Raw genomic sequence first — 16,252 nt, 5'->3', positions numbered from 1 at the left:
AAATATCGATGTTAACATTTCAACATCGAATTTTATCGATATCGATAACGATGTTCATCCCTACGAGAAATTGTTCGATTACCCACAAACATCCTTTGCCGCTGTGCAACCGCTTTGCGGTTTGCTTTGTTGACTGAATTACTATACCTAAAACCAATTTCTAGCTTTAATAACAAATTGATTATTAATAACAAATTGATTTAATCATATTTTTTTATATTATACAATATCAATTTATCTTATTTTAAGGTATGGCAATACAATGCTGCTTATCATATTGTGATGCGAAATCTATGTTTTGATCCAAAGCTGTTAATACAAGGCCATAAATATGTCAACTTAGTGTCATAGCATATATAATATCGCAAATGACACACTTCGTCAATGACATCAAACTTGGACCTGTGCTTAAGCCCCAGATGTAAAGGCATAGAAACTAACATACAGAAGCTATGAAATTAATTCTAGATATATTTTGAAATAGTCAACTTTTATAGAATATCGACAATTCTAAGATGTGACGGGTACATCACTATTTGTGTAAAATTAATCGACTATCGTTCTCGCCGCCACTTGCCACGGTTACTTTGCAAACTGAATTAGGGTTCGTCGCCTTTCTGTTCAAGTTATATTATACTAGAAGATTGATAGCTGCCTTATTGTTGTTAAATATTTATAGCTTATAGCTTATTCTCGTCTGTTTAATGTAAAAAGATATTATTAGTTACTCAATTTAGGCAATAAGGATTAGTAATTGCTTATGTTGAAGGCTCTTTTCGAATCTAATCCTACTAATATTACTTACTAATATTAGAAATGCAAAAGTTTTTGAGGTATGTCCATACGTTGGACGTTTGTTAAGAATTATCTCCAGAACGGTGCAACAGATTTAGATGATATTTGACACAGATGTTGAATGTGTTCTTCCGGACTATGTTCTACATGGATGATAGATTTAATCGAGATCCATACAGTCAGTCCGCAGATACCTTCTAACAAACATCCATCCAAACATTCGCATTTAACAGTGGTAGAGCCCGCTTTAACATCTTCGCACGAATTGGCCCGGTTTGCCCGGTGAAATACCAAGACCACACAGAAAACAGGCGTGAAGTGGAAGCAATTCCGCAGGCCTTATTTTACTCCTCTTTCCCTTCCAACCCTTTTTCTTATAAGGAAAGGATGGGAAGTGGAAGTGGACATTCCGGATGAGAGGATGCATGAAAATGTTTTCTTTCTGTGTATCGTTTCCTCCGTAGATTAAAGGTAGGCAACGCATATGCAATTGCGTATGTCTATGGGCAACGGTCACTTCGCTATTTCAGCGATTTCAGGTGGTCGCTCGATCGTTTGCCACCTTATGAATAAAAAAAATAAAAATATTAGTATGATGAATGAACATAACTTTTCCAACATAGGTTTCAACATAATTGGAATATGATTTCATTATAACTATGCAATCAATTTTAGTGATGTTATGTTATTCGATATGTTTGCTATTATCACGGTCTACCGATAAGTGGCACATTACGACCCTCGTCTTGTCTGTCTTCTTAATTGATCGTAACACTATATCTCTATTATTATTAATACTTATATTAACCCGATAATATGTAATGTGAGTTTCCATTGTTGATATACTTGAATAGAAACATATCACTCCTGTCATTCATGTCAAAAATGATATCTTCATGTAATTAGTAATAAGTTTCTGAGACCAAAATCCCCGTTTCAAACATACTCTGTTTTGTCAAAGTTAATAGCAGGGATGACGATGTTTATACAGAGATTTTTATCTCAGGAAGCAACGGAAAATTACTAAAATTAAATAATTAATTTATGTATAAAACATAAATAACTTAGTATCATGTTGAAAAAATAAATATATGTAATATTACGAAATTAACGAGTCAAGACCGATTTTCATCAAATTAAAGTTCCTCGCTGACAAAAAGTTCACATTTACCACAATTAATTCAAATCGATTTCCACTTAAGCGAACTCTGGTAGTGAACGATCAGAATTTCAAATTCTACTTCGAAGCAAGCTGGTAGCACGGTGTAAAGGTCTTTTGTTCCATTCCAATATGCCATTTAAAATGAAAGCACCAAAAGAAATTGTAGTAACAGTTAGGGATGTATTTATTCGATAATTACGACTTACATCATATCGATACAATGTATTTGACGTGACGATAAATTAGCTTCGAGTTATAAAAATGTAGAATTGTTTTAATATATTTTCATCCCTTTCTATATCTTTAATAAAACAGAGACAACAATATCAAGCTATATCAAATACATTGTATTTCCATCCCAAAATAAAAGGTGTCTACAGTATGATTACAAGACATATTTAATAAACTAGATAAATAATAATTAATGGATTATTTCATGTTTCGAATTGATACATTTTAATTGTACTTCAAGTTACAGTTTATAATTAACTTCTGTTTATTATAATCATATATAGATGAAGACAGTCTAGAAGAAATGAAATTAATAAATAGAACACCATGAATGTACATTTAATTTGCAAGTAAATTTATTTTCCAATTCTTGTATTTAGATCTCAAATATGTATAACTGAACATTTAACTTTTTAATTAGTTGACGTCAGCGATGTTATTTAGGGATTTTGGTCATTCTAATGTTTCATTATGATAAAGGATTACGATAAAATCACATTGTGGTTATTTGACTGAATTATCGATATTTAGTACTCAATCGTTGAATTTACCAATCCCGTACCACGAGATAAAATTACATCGCTTTACTGGAAAATCTATATATACTAAAGCGATTGTTATGAATCGATTTTTTATTATCGATTACATAGTGTTCGAAGTCTACTCGTGTAACGTCTCTAGACCGAGCCGAGGCAAGCGGGCCGATTTTATCATGGCAGTTGGCACACCTGACCGACGCTAATTGGACAATAAATCAATTCTCCCCCGTTTCTTATTGGCGAATCGAGGCATTCCAATATTGAAAATTTGGCCGAGATATTGACGTGATAAAAAAAAACAATAGAGAGACGGGGTAAGAGAAGGGAATGGGGAGGAGGATTATCTGTTTCTTTTGTGACCATCTCGTGGACTTCGGTTCTTATTAAGGTTGATTTGTTTTGTTTGTTGTGCTTCGTCCTATCGCTTAGACAATTTGTTTTCGAGACCTCGTTATTGAATTATTAATATTGTTTGTATGTTTTTTTTACATTTACAAAACAGTTCGTTAGTATATTTATAATACCAATTACACTCTGGATAGAGATGTAAGAGTATTTGTTTTATTAAAGTTGTCGATGATTAATAACTTTTGTATTATTCATGAAAGTAAAGTATATATCACTTCTTACTAATATTATCATTCCAAATAGATGTTTTGAAGCATGTTTGTTAAAATCTCCAGAACAGCTTAACCGATATATTTGGCATGGATGTAGAACGTATCTGGAAAAAGACAAAACTTTTGTAATTAAACATTTTTTAATTCCAGCAAACAGTGTCGCGGGCGACAGCTAGTTATTTATAAAATACATTGCAATAGAGTTCTAGAGTTATATACATTATCTCTACCTATTCTCACCTTTGATTTGTATTAATGCAACATTTTTACTTTAATTTTTTTTTGGTGATTTTTTTTCTTACTAAAAAGTTTCGATGTAAAAACAAACCTCTTTGTAAGCTTTGTTTATAGGATTGCATTGCAGTGAGGTGCGCAGGCGTCATCCATTATTGCTGTTATTAACAAAACGGAACGCCACAAGCCAGCCCTGCTAATCCGGCCGCGCTCTGCCCGTAATTAAATTCTGTGAACAAGCAATCTAATAAAGCTGTCTACACACTAACTTATTCTTCCACAGTATGAGAGACAAAGAAATTTACAATAATATACGATGGAAATAAAAATTTCGATTTTTTTGTTTTTATATTCAATCTTCCCAAGGCGATATAATGTTAATTGTTCGAAAGTAGTCCCTCAAATAGAAGTTGTTAAATACTATAGAAGATAAACACTTACTTATAAATAGTAATAACGTTATAGTTAACAGGACATTCGTTGTTTGTTTTTGTTCTTATTTTATTACAATTTCTATGTAAGTCGTAATAATATCCATTATTTTTAAAAAAATTTCATACACACTTTGCGTATTAATAATAAAATAATACGTGTGCACATAACCTAAATGGAAACGGTAGCGCGACACCCATTACGAAACGGAACGTGCATAATTATTTCGTTCCCGCCCTTTTTTCTTTCTTTGCTCAGTTCGATTTTCGAAAGCGCGCGCTAATGTAGCGTCGCCAGTGCGCGGCACGAAGTCTTGTAAACAATGTCCTCATAAAACCTCATTCAATTATCGAACCTTTTCATTAAATTACATTGATTAATTTTAATTACATTTTTATATTTATGATGATTTATTGTGAAGTGGATTTAAAATTAAATTTCTTAGTCTTGCGACAGCTACTTTTATTAAAAACTAGCTTTCGCCCGACCACGCAGAATAAAAAAAACTTAATAAGTAGGCGATTCGTTGCTCGTTTGCCCCCTTCTCCTATAAAAAAAAAAAAGTAGCCCATGTATTCTTCCAGACTATGTTCTACAACTGTACCAAATATAAAGATCCGTTGAGTTATTCCGGAGATACCTTCAAACAAACATCCATCCATCTAAACTTTCGCATTTATAATATTAGTAAGATTTACCATTTCCACTAGCGCAACTATTACTTTAATAGTAGCAGTCTCTTAGTCGTTTAGTGGAAAAAGGATCTAACATTTATAAACTAATTCCAAATAACTGAAGAAATATGTAAATGACAGCGTCCTTATTCCTTGCAGCTGTCCATTATTTAGTTCAAGTAAAAAAAACTGGGTTAATTTTTCCCTCATCCAGACCACCAACGCATTCGAATAATGTCATATCATTAACCGGTGTACAATGTCTTAAAATGACAAGCGTCGCTGTCACTCGTATAATATTATTCATGGTACGGTATCACGGCCTCTCATCGCTTCCACTCGTACTGTTCACATATATTTTGACAGATGACATAAGTTCGGCGCCATATCACCGAGCTGTCATCTCGAATTCAATTCGGATACAATAATAAGCCTCCCCGTCTTTACGTTCACTGATAAAGAGGTATATGTAAATCAAGCTAATGATCTTATTTCAAATGCAAAGTACGGCGCCTGATTTTTCTAACTGTTTCGACTTGGTGACATTTGTCATTTGTCACAAACATATTGTTGTCTCTGTTCTTTTTTAAATAATATCAGGGATGACAATATGAGTCATGTGACAATTTTTTTGGCGCCATGACACCTAAGGTTGCAGATTACATAGATAATATGAATAGCTAAAATATTGAATCCGACAATAAAATCAAAAACTGAAATTCGTATTTTGGCCTGTATAATAAAAATTAGTGCTTATTAAAAATTAAAACTTTTTATGCACGTAACTAAAACGTTTTTACCTTAAATTAAAAATGAATGCGGGCCGGCACTTTGATACTCTGATAAATTAGTGATGTTTTATTTATTCACGTTCTAATTAATATGTGCTCTATGTATTTAAATATGCACACCTTTGCTCATCTTACATTTTTTTTCAAATTAAGATCCAGCCACTTTTTTCGTTACTGTATTTTTAAAATTGAAATATCCGGAATTATGGCTGTATAATTGACTTTACGGCCTCAAAATATTTTGTATAGATTTTATCGGTTGTTAAATACAAATGATCCTAATACTTTAAACTTAACGTTTAAAATGTGAATTTGATGTTACATTTCGGTATTAAATATTTTTGTGTTATTCAGAGTTGTTATAACATAGTTATTATGTTGAATTCTTATAATAGAATTTTTCGATTTACAAACAAATTAATTAATTCACCTATTTATGCTAAGATTCTGTTATAAGTTTCTTAATTCTTACAGCTAACGCCATCTATCGATAGCTAGTACAACTACGGAAATATAAGCGTAACAGTATCTATTTGAGACATTGGTTTGCTTTCAATTTTAAAATATAAATTAATTAATCATTGTTCAGTTACCCTTGTCGCGATCGTATGGAATGCGTCGCGTGGGCAAGAGTGGGCTTCATTCACTTCTTGACAAATATGAATCAGTATCATCATGACATCTGTCCACGAAGTACGAACGGCTGTTTGATTTAAAATAAAGATAAATTCATTCACGCTAACGAAACGTTAAAATTAATTGAAATAAAAACCTGTTTTGATTTTATTTTTGACAATACAGAGTACTAAACTTCTTGATTACTTCCAGTTCATAGAAAGTACCTAAACTAAAGGTTTTAACAAAAACATATGAATCATTCCATATTATCATATTTCATACGTAAATTACAAAACCTAATGGACTTAACTAAGTTATCATTTATTTGAAACACTCGCAGATTTCTATTTTTTTTTCTTGATTACTCTCTTTTTTTATATAGCAACACTGCAAAGCGTTACTGTCACTTTCAAAATCAAACAAAAACAGCCAAACGTCAAGCTCGCGAATCCAAAATATTTGCTGAAACAACGTCTTACAAACTGGATGTTAACATCAATAGTGCAAATTAACTCAGTTCTAAAATATTCATATCGTAAAATAAGTGTCTAAAACAAGTTTACATTTGTTTGAGACAAAATGGGTGATAAAATGCAGGATGATGACGGTAAGTTTCTCATAACCTATTTAATGTATTTATTTCATATATATTATTGTAATATTATGCTTAAATTATCCTTATTTATAGGTCCATCTGATAGCAGTTTATTAGTGATTATAGTGGATACTAATCCAAATCAACGATATATCACTGAAGACCCGAAAGTTTTAACTGGGTGTTTAGATGCGGTGATAGCATTTGCTAATTCGCACTTGATGCAGAAATCTAGGAATTTACTGGGCGTTATAGGATGTCACTTTCATAAAAGGTAAGTTTGTATAAAATTTCTAATTATTTACGGCAATTTTTAGTTTTTAAACATAAAATGTGTTAGGAAGATAATTTCCAATATATCATAGTTCCCAGACACTGTTATTGTTATATTGTGCAAATGATTCAGACTAAAGTAAAGTATACAAAAATGAAAAATATCTTATTGTTTCAGTGAATATCTTTACCCGTCTCCAGGCAAACCTCTGGATGTAAGACAGATAGATGGACAATATGAACTATTTACTTTAGTAGAGAAAACTATTAAAATGAGGTAAGCCTTCATGGAAATTTATAGTATAATAGCTGGCGCACATGGTTCCACTCTTGCTTACAATTTAAAAAAATAATTAAAAGCCTATGTATCTTTCCAGACTATGTTCTACATCTATGCCAAATTTCAGTGATCCATGAAGCCATTCTGGAGATACCTTATTATAAACATCTTTCCATCCACACATTTGCATTTAAAATTAGTTAAACTACATTTCCATATAATTTTGTAATGTTAGGTAAAAATTAGAGACCTTTTAAAATCTGGATGCCAGCCACATCTAAATGATTTATTTCATTGTTTAACCTTTTATTACAGATTGGTGAATTTAATAAAAAGTCAACCTCAAGAAGATAAACCTGGAGAATCTTTACTGGCCGGAGCTCTTGCTATGGCACTTTGCTTCATATCTAGGGTAATACTTTTATTGTCATATACATTCATCATCAGCGCTACATCACCACTGAGGGGCTCAGATACCCTGTGAGCAGGCCTTAGTCAATCATGCTAGCCTTGTGCGGGTTCATTGACTACACACAAATCTTTGAATTTCCTCACAGTTAGGGAAGATCAGACAGATCCCAACCATGGTTCTTCTTCTTCATCCTTCTTCGATTTCTTGTTATTGCTACTGTTAGGAAGAAAATTAGACACTGTGCCAGTGTATTGGCGCTTATTAAAATTTCAACATTTATGTTCCCTCACTATTCATTCCGACACTTGACTTTGTAACGAAAGCGCGCCATTCGCGCCAAATGATTCTAATAATGTCTAAAACTACTGTTATTATTCAATTGTATTACAGATGCGTCGTGAAGCAACACCTGGTCTCCGAATGAGTAGTCGAATTCTGATAGTAACAGGAAGTTCTGACACCGCTGCTCAGTATATTAATTACATGAATGTCTTCTTTACAGCACAGGTGAGAAAACATTGTACCCATTAAATTGAACTTCATCAGTTAATAATTTACCTAGTCATATTACAAACTGTGAACTTAAATAAAGATATGTGATGATAGTACGTTTTATCAAACCTGGATAAGCGAGAAACCTCCCTAAGCGAGAGTCATTGTCCAATAGACAATGCATAAGCGAGAAACTCTGGTTAGTAAAAAACCTCTATAAGTTAAATGCAATCCCTTGGATTCTTGTTTATCCAAGTTCGATTGTCTATGGGTTTTTACTGCTGGCCTGAACAGCTGAGTCTATTTTGACGGGTTAAGTGTCATAGACAATATTTTTTTCTCTTTAATTAATTAATATTGTTTTATTTCAGAAACAACAAGTATTGATAGATGTGTGTTCTCTTGATAAGCACTTAAGTCTGTTACAACAAGGATGTGACATCACGGGGGGTTTGTACCTCAAAGTGCCTTCACTTGAAGGATTATTGCAATACTTATTGGTTAGTACTATACTTTGCTCTAATCCATATTCTTAACTATAGAGAAACAAAATACGCTAAAACTCAGAAAAAAAATCTATTATACTAAAACATGTTAAAAATAGCTTTCACATTAGCTTCCTTTAGTTTACATAACCACTTATGTTTGGATGGATGGATGTTAGTTAGAAAGTATCTATAGAGCGGCTGAATGGATCTCGCTGAAATTTGACATAGTAGAACATTGGAAGAACACATAGGCTAGTTAAGTTTATTAATATCGTAAGGACTGAGTCACAAGTGACAGCTACTTTTCTCAAATAAAACCATAAAAATATTAAATAGCATCATGGCCGATGTGTATGGAATTTGATAAACATAATGTGAGCGTTCAGTTGGTATTAGATATAGATTTAGGTATGTGTTCAAGCGTGATTCAATGTCTTTCCTTTAAATGGCGCCACCAAAAAATAAAAAGTACTGGCACATATTGGCACTGTGAGATTTTTATGTTTTTATCAAACCGAGTATTCTTTTGTTTTTTTTTTTTTTCATTATAAGCAAGAATGAGTTTTTGCAATGAGCTAAGAAAGTGTTCTTAAAGTTCTTATTTAATATATCGTAGTGTCTTTTTGTATCTGTTTTGTGTAAAGTTGTAATGATAAATTCATAATAAGCATTACAGTGAAGTGTGTTGGCTTTTTTTTTATCAGTATATTTGGTATATTGTAGTGGGTATTCCTGCCTGAAGCATCAGAACGTAACGAGCTAGTACTACCTGGGAGAGGTAGAGTGGACTATCGCGCAGCTTGCTTCTGCCATAGAGAACTACTGACTATCGGATATGTCTGCTCTGTTTGTTTAAGTGGTAAGTTTGAATAACTTTGGCCTCAAATCTCTTTTTCTTATAAGGAAAAGATGAGAATTTGATGGAGGAACAGTGGGGGATGTCGCTTCGATGTTTTGGCGAATTACAGTGGCAGCTCGTTTGTTTTGCTCGTTTATATATGTAGTAGAATCAGCAAAATGTTTTTAAAGCTATTGAAATAAGTATATAATATGGGGTACATCAAAAGTTATTGTCAGTTTTATATTTTTTTGATCAGATTTCACTAATCAAACGTTACTTTGTCTATGAGGGCAAGCAAAATACTAAAGTATTTATCGATTGATTGTTTAATATATTATATATTCTTACCTTGATAAGCGAGTAATTGCAGTCCCGGCTGGCAACCTCCATAAGCGAGAAAATCTGTTAGAGAGAAACCTACATAGGCGAGAAAATATCGCAGTTCTTTAGAATATTAGTTATCCAGATGAAGACATTTTCAAACTATGTTTTTTATATAATAGTTTGTTTTTAATAATGCCTTTATTTCAGTTTTCTGCAAATTCAGTCCAATCTGCACAACGTGTCAGTAAGTATCATGTTCTTTTTAAATGTATTATATTAACACGCCTCATGCCTAATGGGGTAGACAGGCTTACACATTGATACTAAACATACACGTCGATTTCTTTACTTAAATACGAATTTTATAATTTAATAAAATACAAGCTAATTTGGATAATCGAGAGTCCAAGGGAGCGAGATATTTTTCTCGCTTATGGAGGTTTCTCGCTAACGCTGGTTTCTCGCTTATCCAGTCTGTATTTTTTAAGCAATAATATTAGAGTTATATTTAATCGATATTTTTTTTTCAGTACCGTATTTAAAATTGGCGGACCTCTACCGATTAAGCCTAAAAAGAAGAAGATGAAAGTCTGAAAAGATTTCTAATAGGTTTGTAAATAAATTATTGATTAAGTAATTATATTTTATTATTTTTATTTTAATAAACAAATCTTTGTTTTTTTTTGACCTGTTATATATATCGGAGAATTCCGAGCGGTTGGCTATTTAAATGGTCGATATTACCGTCAGTCAGTCCGTACATCGTCGCGGGGTCAGACTCCAGGCCACGCACCACAGTCGGTAAAAAGTTTCGTCCAACGCCAGTAAGAAGCACTGAGACAACCACACTTTTATTCTCCTTGAAAAAGAAAATAGCACTCAAAAATGTTTTTCGAGTGAGCGGTCACCTGAAATCGCTGAAATAGCGAAGTGACTGTTGCCCATAGATATACGCAATTGCAAATGCGTTGCCTACCTTTAATCGACGGAGGAGAGGATGCACGAGGGAAAATATTTTCCCTTTCCATGCATCCTCTCATCCGGAAAGTCCACTTCCGCTTCCCATCTTATAAGAAAAAGGGTGGGAAGGGAAAGAGAACTAAATTAGGCCTTCTCCTGTGTGGTCGTGGTATTTCACCACACACATATTATATATATATATATATACATATATATATATATATATACTACTGTGAAGATTAATAATACATTGAGTATATTATTCTTGACTTAACAATTCTGAGTACAGGTAGTAAAGAGTTGTAAAATTACTAGTTGTAGCTCGCGACTCTACCTGATATTAAAAAAAAAACTTATTAAGAAGCCTACGTGTTCTTACAGACTATTTTCTACATGTATGCCAAATTTCATCAAGATCCATACGACCGTACTGGAGATACATTCTAACAAACATCCATCCAAACAATCGCATTTATAATGTTAGTAAGATTAGATGTTATCATTTAATCTTTTTTTTTAATCCATTGCGTATTTGATTTATCGGCTTCGGTTCAATTATAGTTTTCTGAAAATAAGTTATCGATTTATTATCTTTTTTAATAATCTGAGATTCGTTTTTATGCAACCTTAAATATCAAATCGAATAATCGAAGTTTCTTTTTATTATTGATTTAAATCCGTTTTGTAATGATTTTTAAAACTTTCGAACATGCTACAGGAAATAAAAAACACAGTACTTTTAAGAAGATATTTAATTTCTTACATCTATGTTATTTATATAATACTACACTCAATATACTAGAAAAATCCAAACCATAACTACTAAGCTTAAAAACTATAAATTAATAACTACATCACAAATCATTTTATAACTAACAATTTTTATCTCAAAAAATAAAAGTTTTTTCTGTCTTCTTTATGAAAGGTTTCCTGTCTTAAAACTTCGATGACTCCCACGTATATAATCGTATATTTTCCTTCAAACTTTACTACAATAAATTACGCTATATCATCATCAGCTCATTATACGTCCCCACCGAAGGGCTCGGAGCCTACCCTAAGTTAAGGGTGATTAGGCCATAGTCAACCACGGGCCGCGGACGAGAGCGAAAGAGTGCCCGTGGTCCCGTCCCGATGCGTTGGAGGAACAGAGGGGTTTAGTGGGTATGCCTCCGCTATGGAGGAGAATCCCACATAACTACCGCGTTCCCCCCCGGGGCGCGGAGTATGCATAAAGCATTCCCCTCTGAAAAAAAAATGGCCATAGTCAACCACGCTGGCCAAGTGCGGGTTGGTTGACTTCACACATATCTTTGAATTTCTTCTCAGATATGTGCAGGTTGCATCACGATGGTTTCCTTCACCGTAAGAACGTCGGATAAATGTACATATGTAAAATCGTAAATCGAAAAACACAATGGTATATGGCGTATTTGAACCGAGGAGCTGCAGATTGCAAGTCAAGTGCTTGATCCCTGAACCACCGACGCTCTCAATTACTCAATTACGCTATATGCAAAATGATAATAGACAATGGGGATATAAAAAAATATTTTACTCTCAAATAAACACATAATATTTTTTACCAAGAGCTTTAAAAAGGTATAAAATATTGTGAATGTAGCAATACATTTTTTTAAATAAAATGAAATACAGTTTATTGACAAAAAACAAAACTGTTTACATTTATTAAATTATTCAAACTTTCGTGAGATAATAACCTTATATAAAAACGGCTAAACACTCACGTATTCGTCCGGTGGCGGCACCGATTAGTTTCTCCCTTTCTGTTTACAGTTACTAAAAGTATTAATTTACGTGGGAGTCATCAATTTATATAAGAGTTCTATTTATACAAATTTTAAAACGTTCTTTGTCCAACTATATCTTAAATCTCAATATAAAATGAGATAGTATAGTCTTTAAGTTGTAGAACATATAAAATTGGTAAACGCGCAAGATTTTATTAAAAAAATCATGGGTAAAACAAGATAGATCTAATCTCTATATCTACACTAAATAAAAACTAACTTGACAACATTAGTGTAACAAATATGTCTGGCCCGATGAAATGGCGTTATCGCGGTTTGTTCGTTAATATGGAAAATTTACGGCTAAATTTTCATTCCGGCACCGACTAGTTTCGAATCGGGATTACTTCAAGTTGAGTTTTTATTCTGAGTTTTTCGCGGTAGCTCGCGCTTCACACTGATACCGGTTAACCTAATATTAATAACACAAAACTCAAGCCTATATTCCAGAAGGGTAGGCAGAGACCACGGATCGCCACTTGTTGCCCTTCCGGGACATGAATTTGCCGGGTGAACCGCGTCGTCGTTTTTCCTCTGGGATATTCCGTGTATTAATCTGTTTATAATAATTCATTTTCTCGCGAATCTATGGACATGGAAAATGACACAGGAGATAAGATAGCTACAGTCTGTTGTTGCAGTTTTTTTGAGTTGTTACAGAGCGCCTATTTAATACACCGGGCCAGATATGTTTGTCGGACTATACAAACGTACTTGTCATATCTTATGTTTTATCAATGACATTGAATGCTATATCGATTTCTTCCTCAGGTGTCCTCACTTCCATACTGTGTCGCCTTTCAATTTTGTCTTCTTGTTTGAGATCATTTTTGACTGATTGATTCACTGGCTTATTGACGTGGTATTCCACCGCCTTTGTCTTTTCTGTCGACTGGAGATTCTAAAAAAAAAAGATACACTCATCTGGCGTAAAGAATATTTTTTTTTATGAGATTTGATACTTTATGTCGGATAAATTCAAATAGCCCATAGTAAAGAAATTTGTCATCCCTTTTCATTCGCCGTTCAAGTATAGTATGGACAAAGTGGTTTAACCATAAATATGTATCACCACACTACTTTCGGTATGTCAAGAACTCATTTCGAAAGCCTACGATAATGTTTTAATTAGCCATGATTTGTCAAAAAAATCCACGCTGGTTAATTTATTTACGGTATAAAAAGGTTGACGTATGCTTAAGCTAAAATGTATTTGAAAGATTGTCTAATATTTTATAGTAAAGCTCCGATTCCCAACAGACAAATAACTGTGTCAAATTTCACGTTTATTAGTAAGCGTAATTACGTTAAAAAGGGGTATAAATTTATCGCTTTACTAATGATTCAAACACATATGTTGGCCATCAACTTGACACAATCTTATTGTATATTTATTTAGTTATCAAGATTATTAACATTATATACTGAAGAAGATAATTATTATGTGCAAATTGCATTGTTTATCAATCGGCGGCATGAATTGATAAATGTTTAGTGCGCTTTAAAATTAATGCAGTTTTATTGTTTCTATGCGTGTTATAAATTTAATTAAACTTATAAATGCATTTATTGATTTACAAAACCATAAACATTGTTGTGGTGACAATTTCAAAGACTAAGGCAATTTTTGGCCACCATAAACAAAATAGATTTCGTTTTAATTTAAATGGTTACATTTTTAAACAATAGATTTTTTTTATATACGAGTATAATTTTATAGCTATGGTTTTTATCATAGTTGGTAGTTATTTTGTACTATATAAACTCATTTTTCTTGTGAGTGGCGTGTACGCCTGTTGTCCGTATGTTCTTATATTGTTTGTCTAGTATAATTTTTCTAGTACTTCTTGAACATGCAATTGGTGTATTTTAATAAATAAATAAAAAGTTGTGTTCAGTAAAATTGCGTATTACAGACAAACAACTTATAGACACAATCTCTATAAGATAGAAAGTTATTTTGACATGTATAAGGATACAAAATATATACACAAACAGAGATTCACACTGAGCCTACAATTTTGTAGTGTTTATTAAAAATAATCCTATCGAGTAAAAGCACTTGATACAAAATAACTCTCGATAGCCTTGTTCTATGTTTCGTTAAAATCATTTACTTACCTCGCCGTACATATCTAAAGATATAGAATGTCTCTTCTTGTTACTCTGTTTCATTCTACCCGACCTCGATATAGAGAGCTTCCGTCTTCCGCCGAGAGGTGGCGTTAATGTACCATCATCTTCGTTACCATATTGAGAGTTCCTCCTCTTGTCAGATGGTGTTTGAAAGAAAGATTTAATGAACTTCGCCATTTTTCTTCCAATGCAACAGTTATCGGATATATTTTTGCATTGTATTTGCTAGTTGCTTCCTAAAAAGTGAATTCATTTTTATCGATTATTGTATAGGACTTAACAGTTCGTTTCGTCTTCCATAACACGTCTAATATTAAATCTTGTTATCCCAACAAAGGCAGCTATATATTACTTCTTACTAACACAGTCAAACCTGGATAAGGCTCCTCAATAATTTGCTTTAAGCTTACAAAGATTTCTCGCTAATCAGAGTTTCTCGCTTACGAAGTACATCCGACGGGACTAGGCTCTCGCTTATAGAGGTTTCTCGCTTATCTAGGTCCGTGTGTGTTGTAAATGCAAAAGTTTAGATGGTTCAATTGATGTTTCTTACGTATCTCCAGAACTCTTAAGATCTCGCTGAAATTTGGCATAGATATAGAACATAGTCTAGAAGAAAATAGACTACTAATTTAGTTTTTTTTTTAATTCTACATGGACGGAGTAGCGGTCAAAGCAAGCGTCGCGGCAGTAAAGTTATGTTACACGACATACAAACCTTAATTGATTTTAAAACCTACTTATTTAATAATTATTGTTAACTGATCTTGATTATTTAAACAGATATGAATTAAAACAACACTTTGAAACATGACCACACATTTTTCGAGTGATTATCAAAATTCGAAACATTTTCGTCCGCGCGCAATTAAAATAATAATAAATATTTCTTAGCAACCGTGTTTTTCAGAGACCAAAATCGTCATCCATATAATCATCTGACAGAGATAACAATATATTTTAAACAGAGATTTTGGTTATAAAAACCCACGGTTAGCTTATGCGATCATCCATCCTTTCAGTCGCTTTGTAGTTACTTGATAACAAATCTATCTAAACTTTCGCATTTATAAAAATAAAGATAATTCTATTTATTTCAAACGTAAAATAAATTAGTCTAATACCTTTTGTTAACACTCACTGATTTCAAGCACTTTAGACCGTAACGCACAAACACTCGCGACGTATTAATTACACTTCTCAACAATGATAAGTTGCAAGTCTTGCATTTGATAAGATCTTAAAGTTTCTGACTGTAGATTTTGTATAAAATCATATTGCCATCCCTTTCATTATCTTTGAATTAATAAGAGACAAGTCACGGTTCACATTAAGTCAGAACTTGCACTGAAATATATTACAGCACTTCGTAATAACCTATCATATTGATAAGATATAAAACTGATATATTGATAGACTAATGATAATCATAATGATGTTAATAAAATTGCCATTTTTTTGGCAATTCTGTATACATTTGAACCTGGATAAGAGAAACCTATGCGAGAGTCAATGTCCTATCCTGACGGGCGATCTTTGTAAGC

General features: G+C 32.8%; 2 protein-coding genes across 2 annotated transcripts; one reads left to right on the top strand and one right to left on the bottom strand.

Moving 5' to 3' along the window:
* The first annotated feature begins 6,511 nt into the window (after positions 1-6,511).
* Positions 6,512-10,409, top strand: Tfb4 (transcription factor B4). Its single transcript, XM_013309946.1, has 9 exons — positions 6,512-6,703; positions 6,785-6,965; positions 7,143-7,241; positions 7,560-7,656; positions 8,047-8,163; positions 8,520-8,648; positions 9,360-9,495; positions 10,009-10,045; positions 10,332-10,409. The coding sequence occupies exons 1-9, from the start codon at positions 6,676-6,678 to the stop codon at positions 10,393-10,395; spliced, it is 888 nt and encodes a 295-aa protein (XP_013165400.1). The 5' UTR covers positions 6,512-6,675; the 3' UTR covers positions 10,396-10,409.
* Positions 10,410-13,104: 2,695 nt separating this feature from the next.
* Positions 13,105-16,037, bottom strand: LOC106116191 (uncharacterized). The gene is made up of 3 exons (XM_013309945.1): positions 15,833-16,037; positions 14,694-14,944; positions 13,105-13,473 (listed from the first exon to the last, which is right to left on the bottom strand). The coding sequence occupies exons 2-3, from the start codon at positions 14,883-14,885 to the stop codon at positions 13,297-13,299; spliced, it is 369 nt and encodes a 122-aa protein (XP_013165399.1). The 5' UTR covers positions 14,886-14,944; positions 15,833-16,037; the 3' UTR covers positions 13,105-13,296.
* Between the last annotated feature and the right edge of the window lie 215 nt (positions 16,038-16,252).

The sequence above is a fragment of the Papilio xuthus genome, unplaced genomic scaffold (assembly GCF_000836235.2).
Source record: "Papilio xuthus unplaced genomic scaffold, Pxut_1.1 DF827756.1, whole genome shotgun sequence".
In the NCBI taxonomy this organism is placed as follows: Eukaryota; Metazoa; Arthropoda; class Insecta; order Lepidoptera; family Papilionidae; genus Papilio; species Papilio xuthus.
This window is presented reverse-complemented; position numbering and strand designations above follow the sequence as displayed.

Bases quoted from the DNA above. Each gene is read 5' to 3' on its own strand.
- Tfb4 (XM_013309946.1), top strand. From the start codon at position 6,676: ATGGGTGATAAAATGCAGGATGATGACG. The intron at 6,966-7,142 runs GTAAGTTTGTAT...TTATTGTTTCAG, and splicing joins GGATGTCACTTTCATAAAAG to TGAATATCTTTACCCGTCTC. The intron at 10,046-10,331 runs GTAAGTATCATG...TTTTTTTTTCAG, and splicing joins CCAATCTGCACAACGTGTCA to TACCGTATTTAAAATTGGCG.
- LOC106116191 (XM_013309945.1), bottom strand. From the start codon at position 14,885: ATGGCGAAGTTCATTAAATCTTTCTTTCAAACACCATCTGACAAGAGG. The intron at 13,474-14,693 runs GTAAGTAAATGA...TTTTTTTTTTAG, and splicing joins CTTTAGATATGTACGGCGAG to AATCTCCAGTCGACAGAAAA.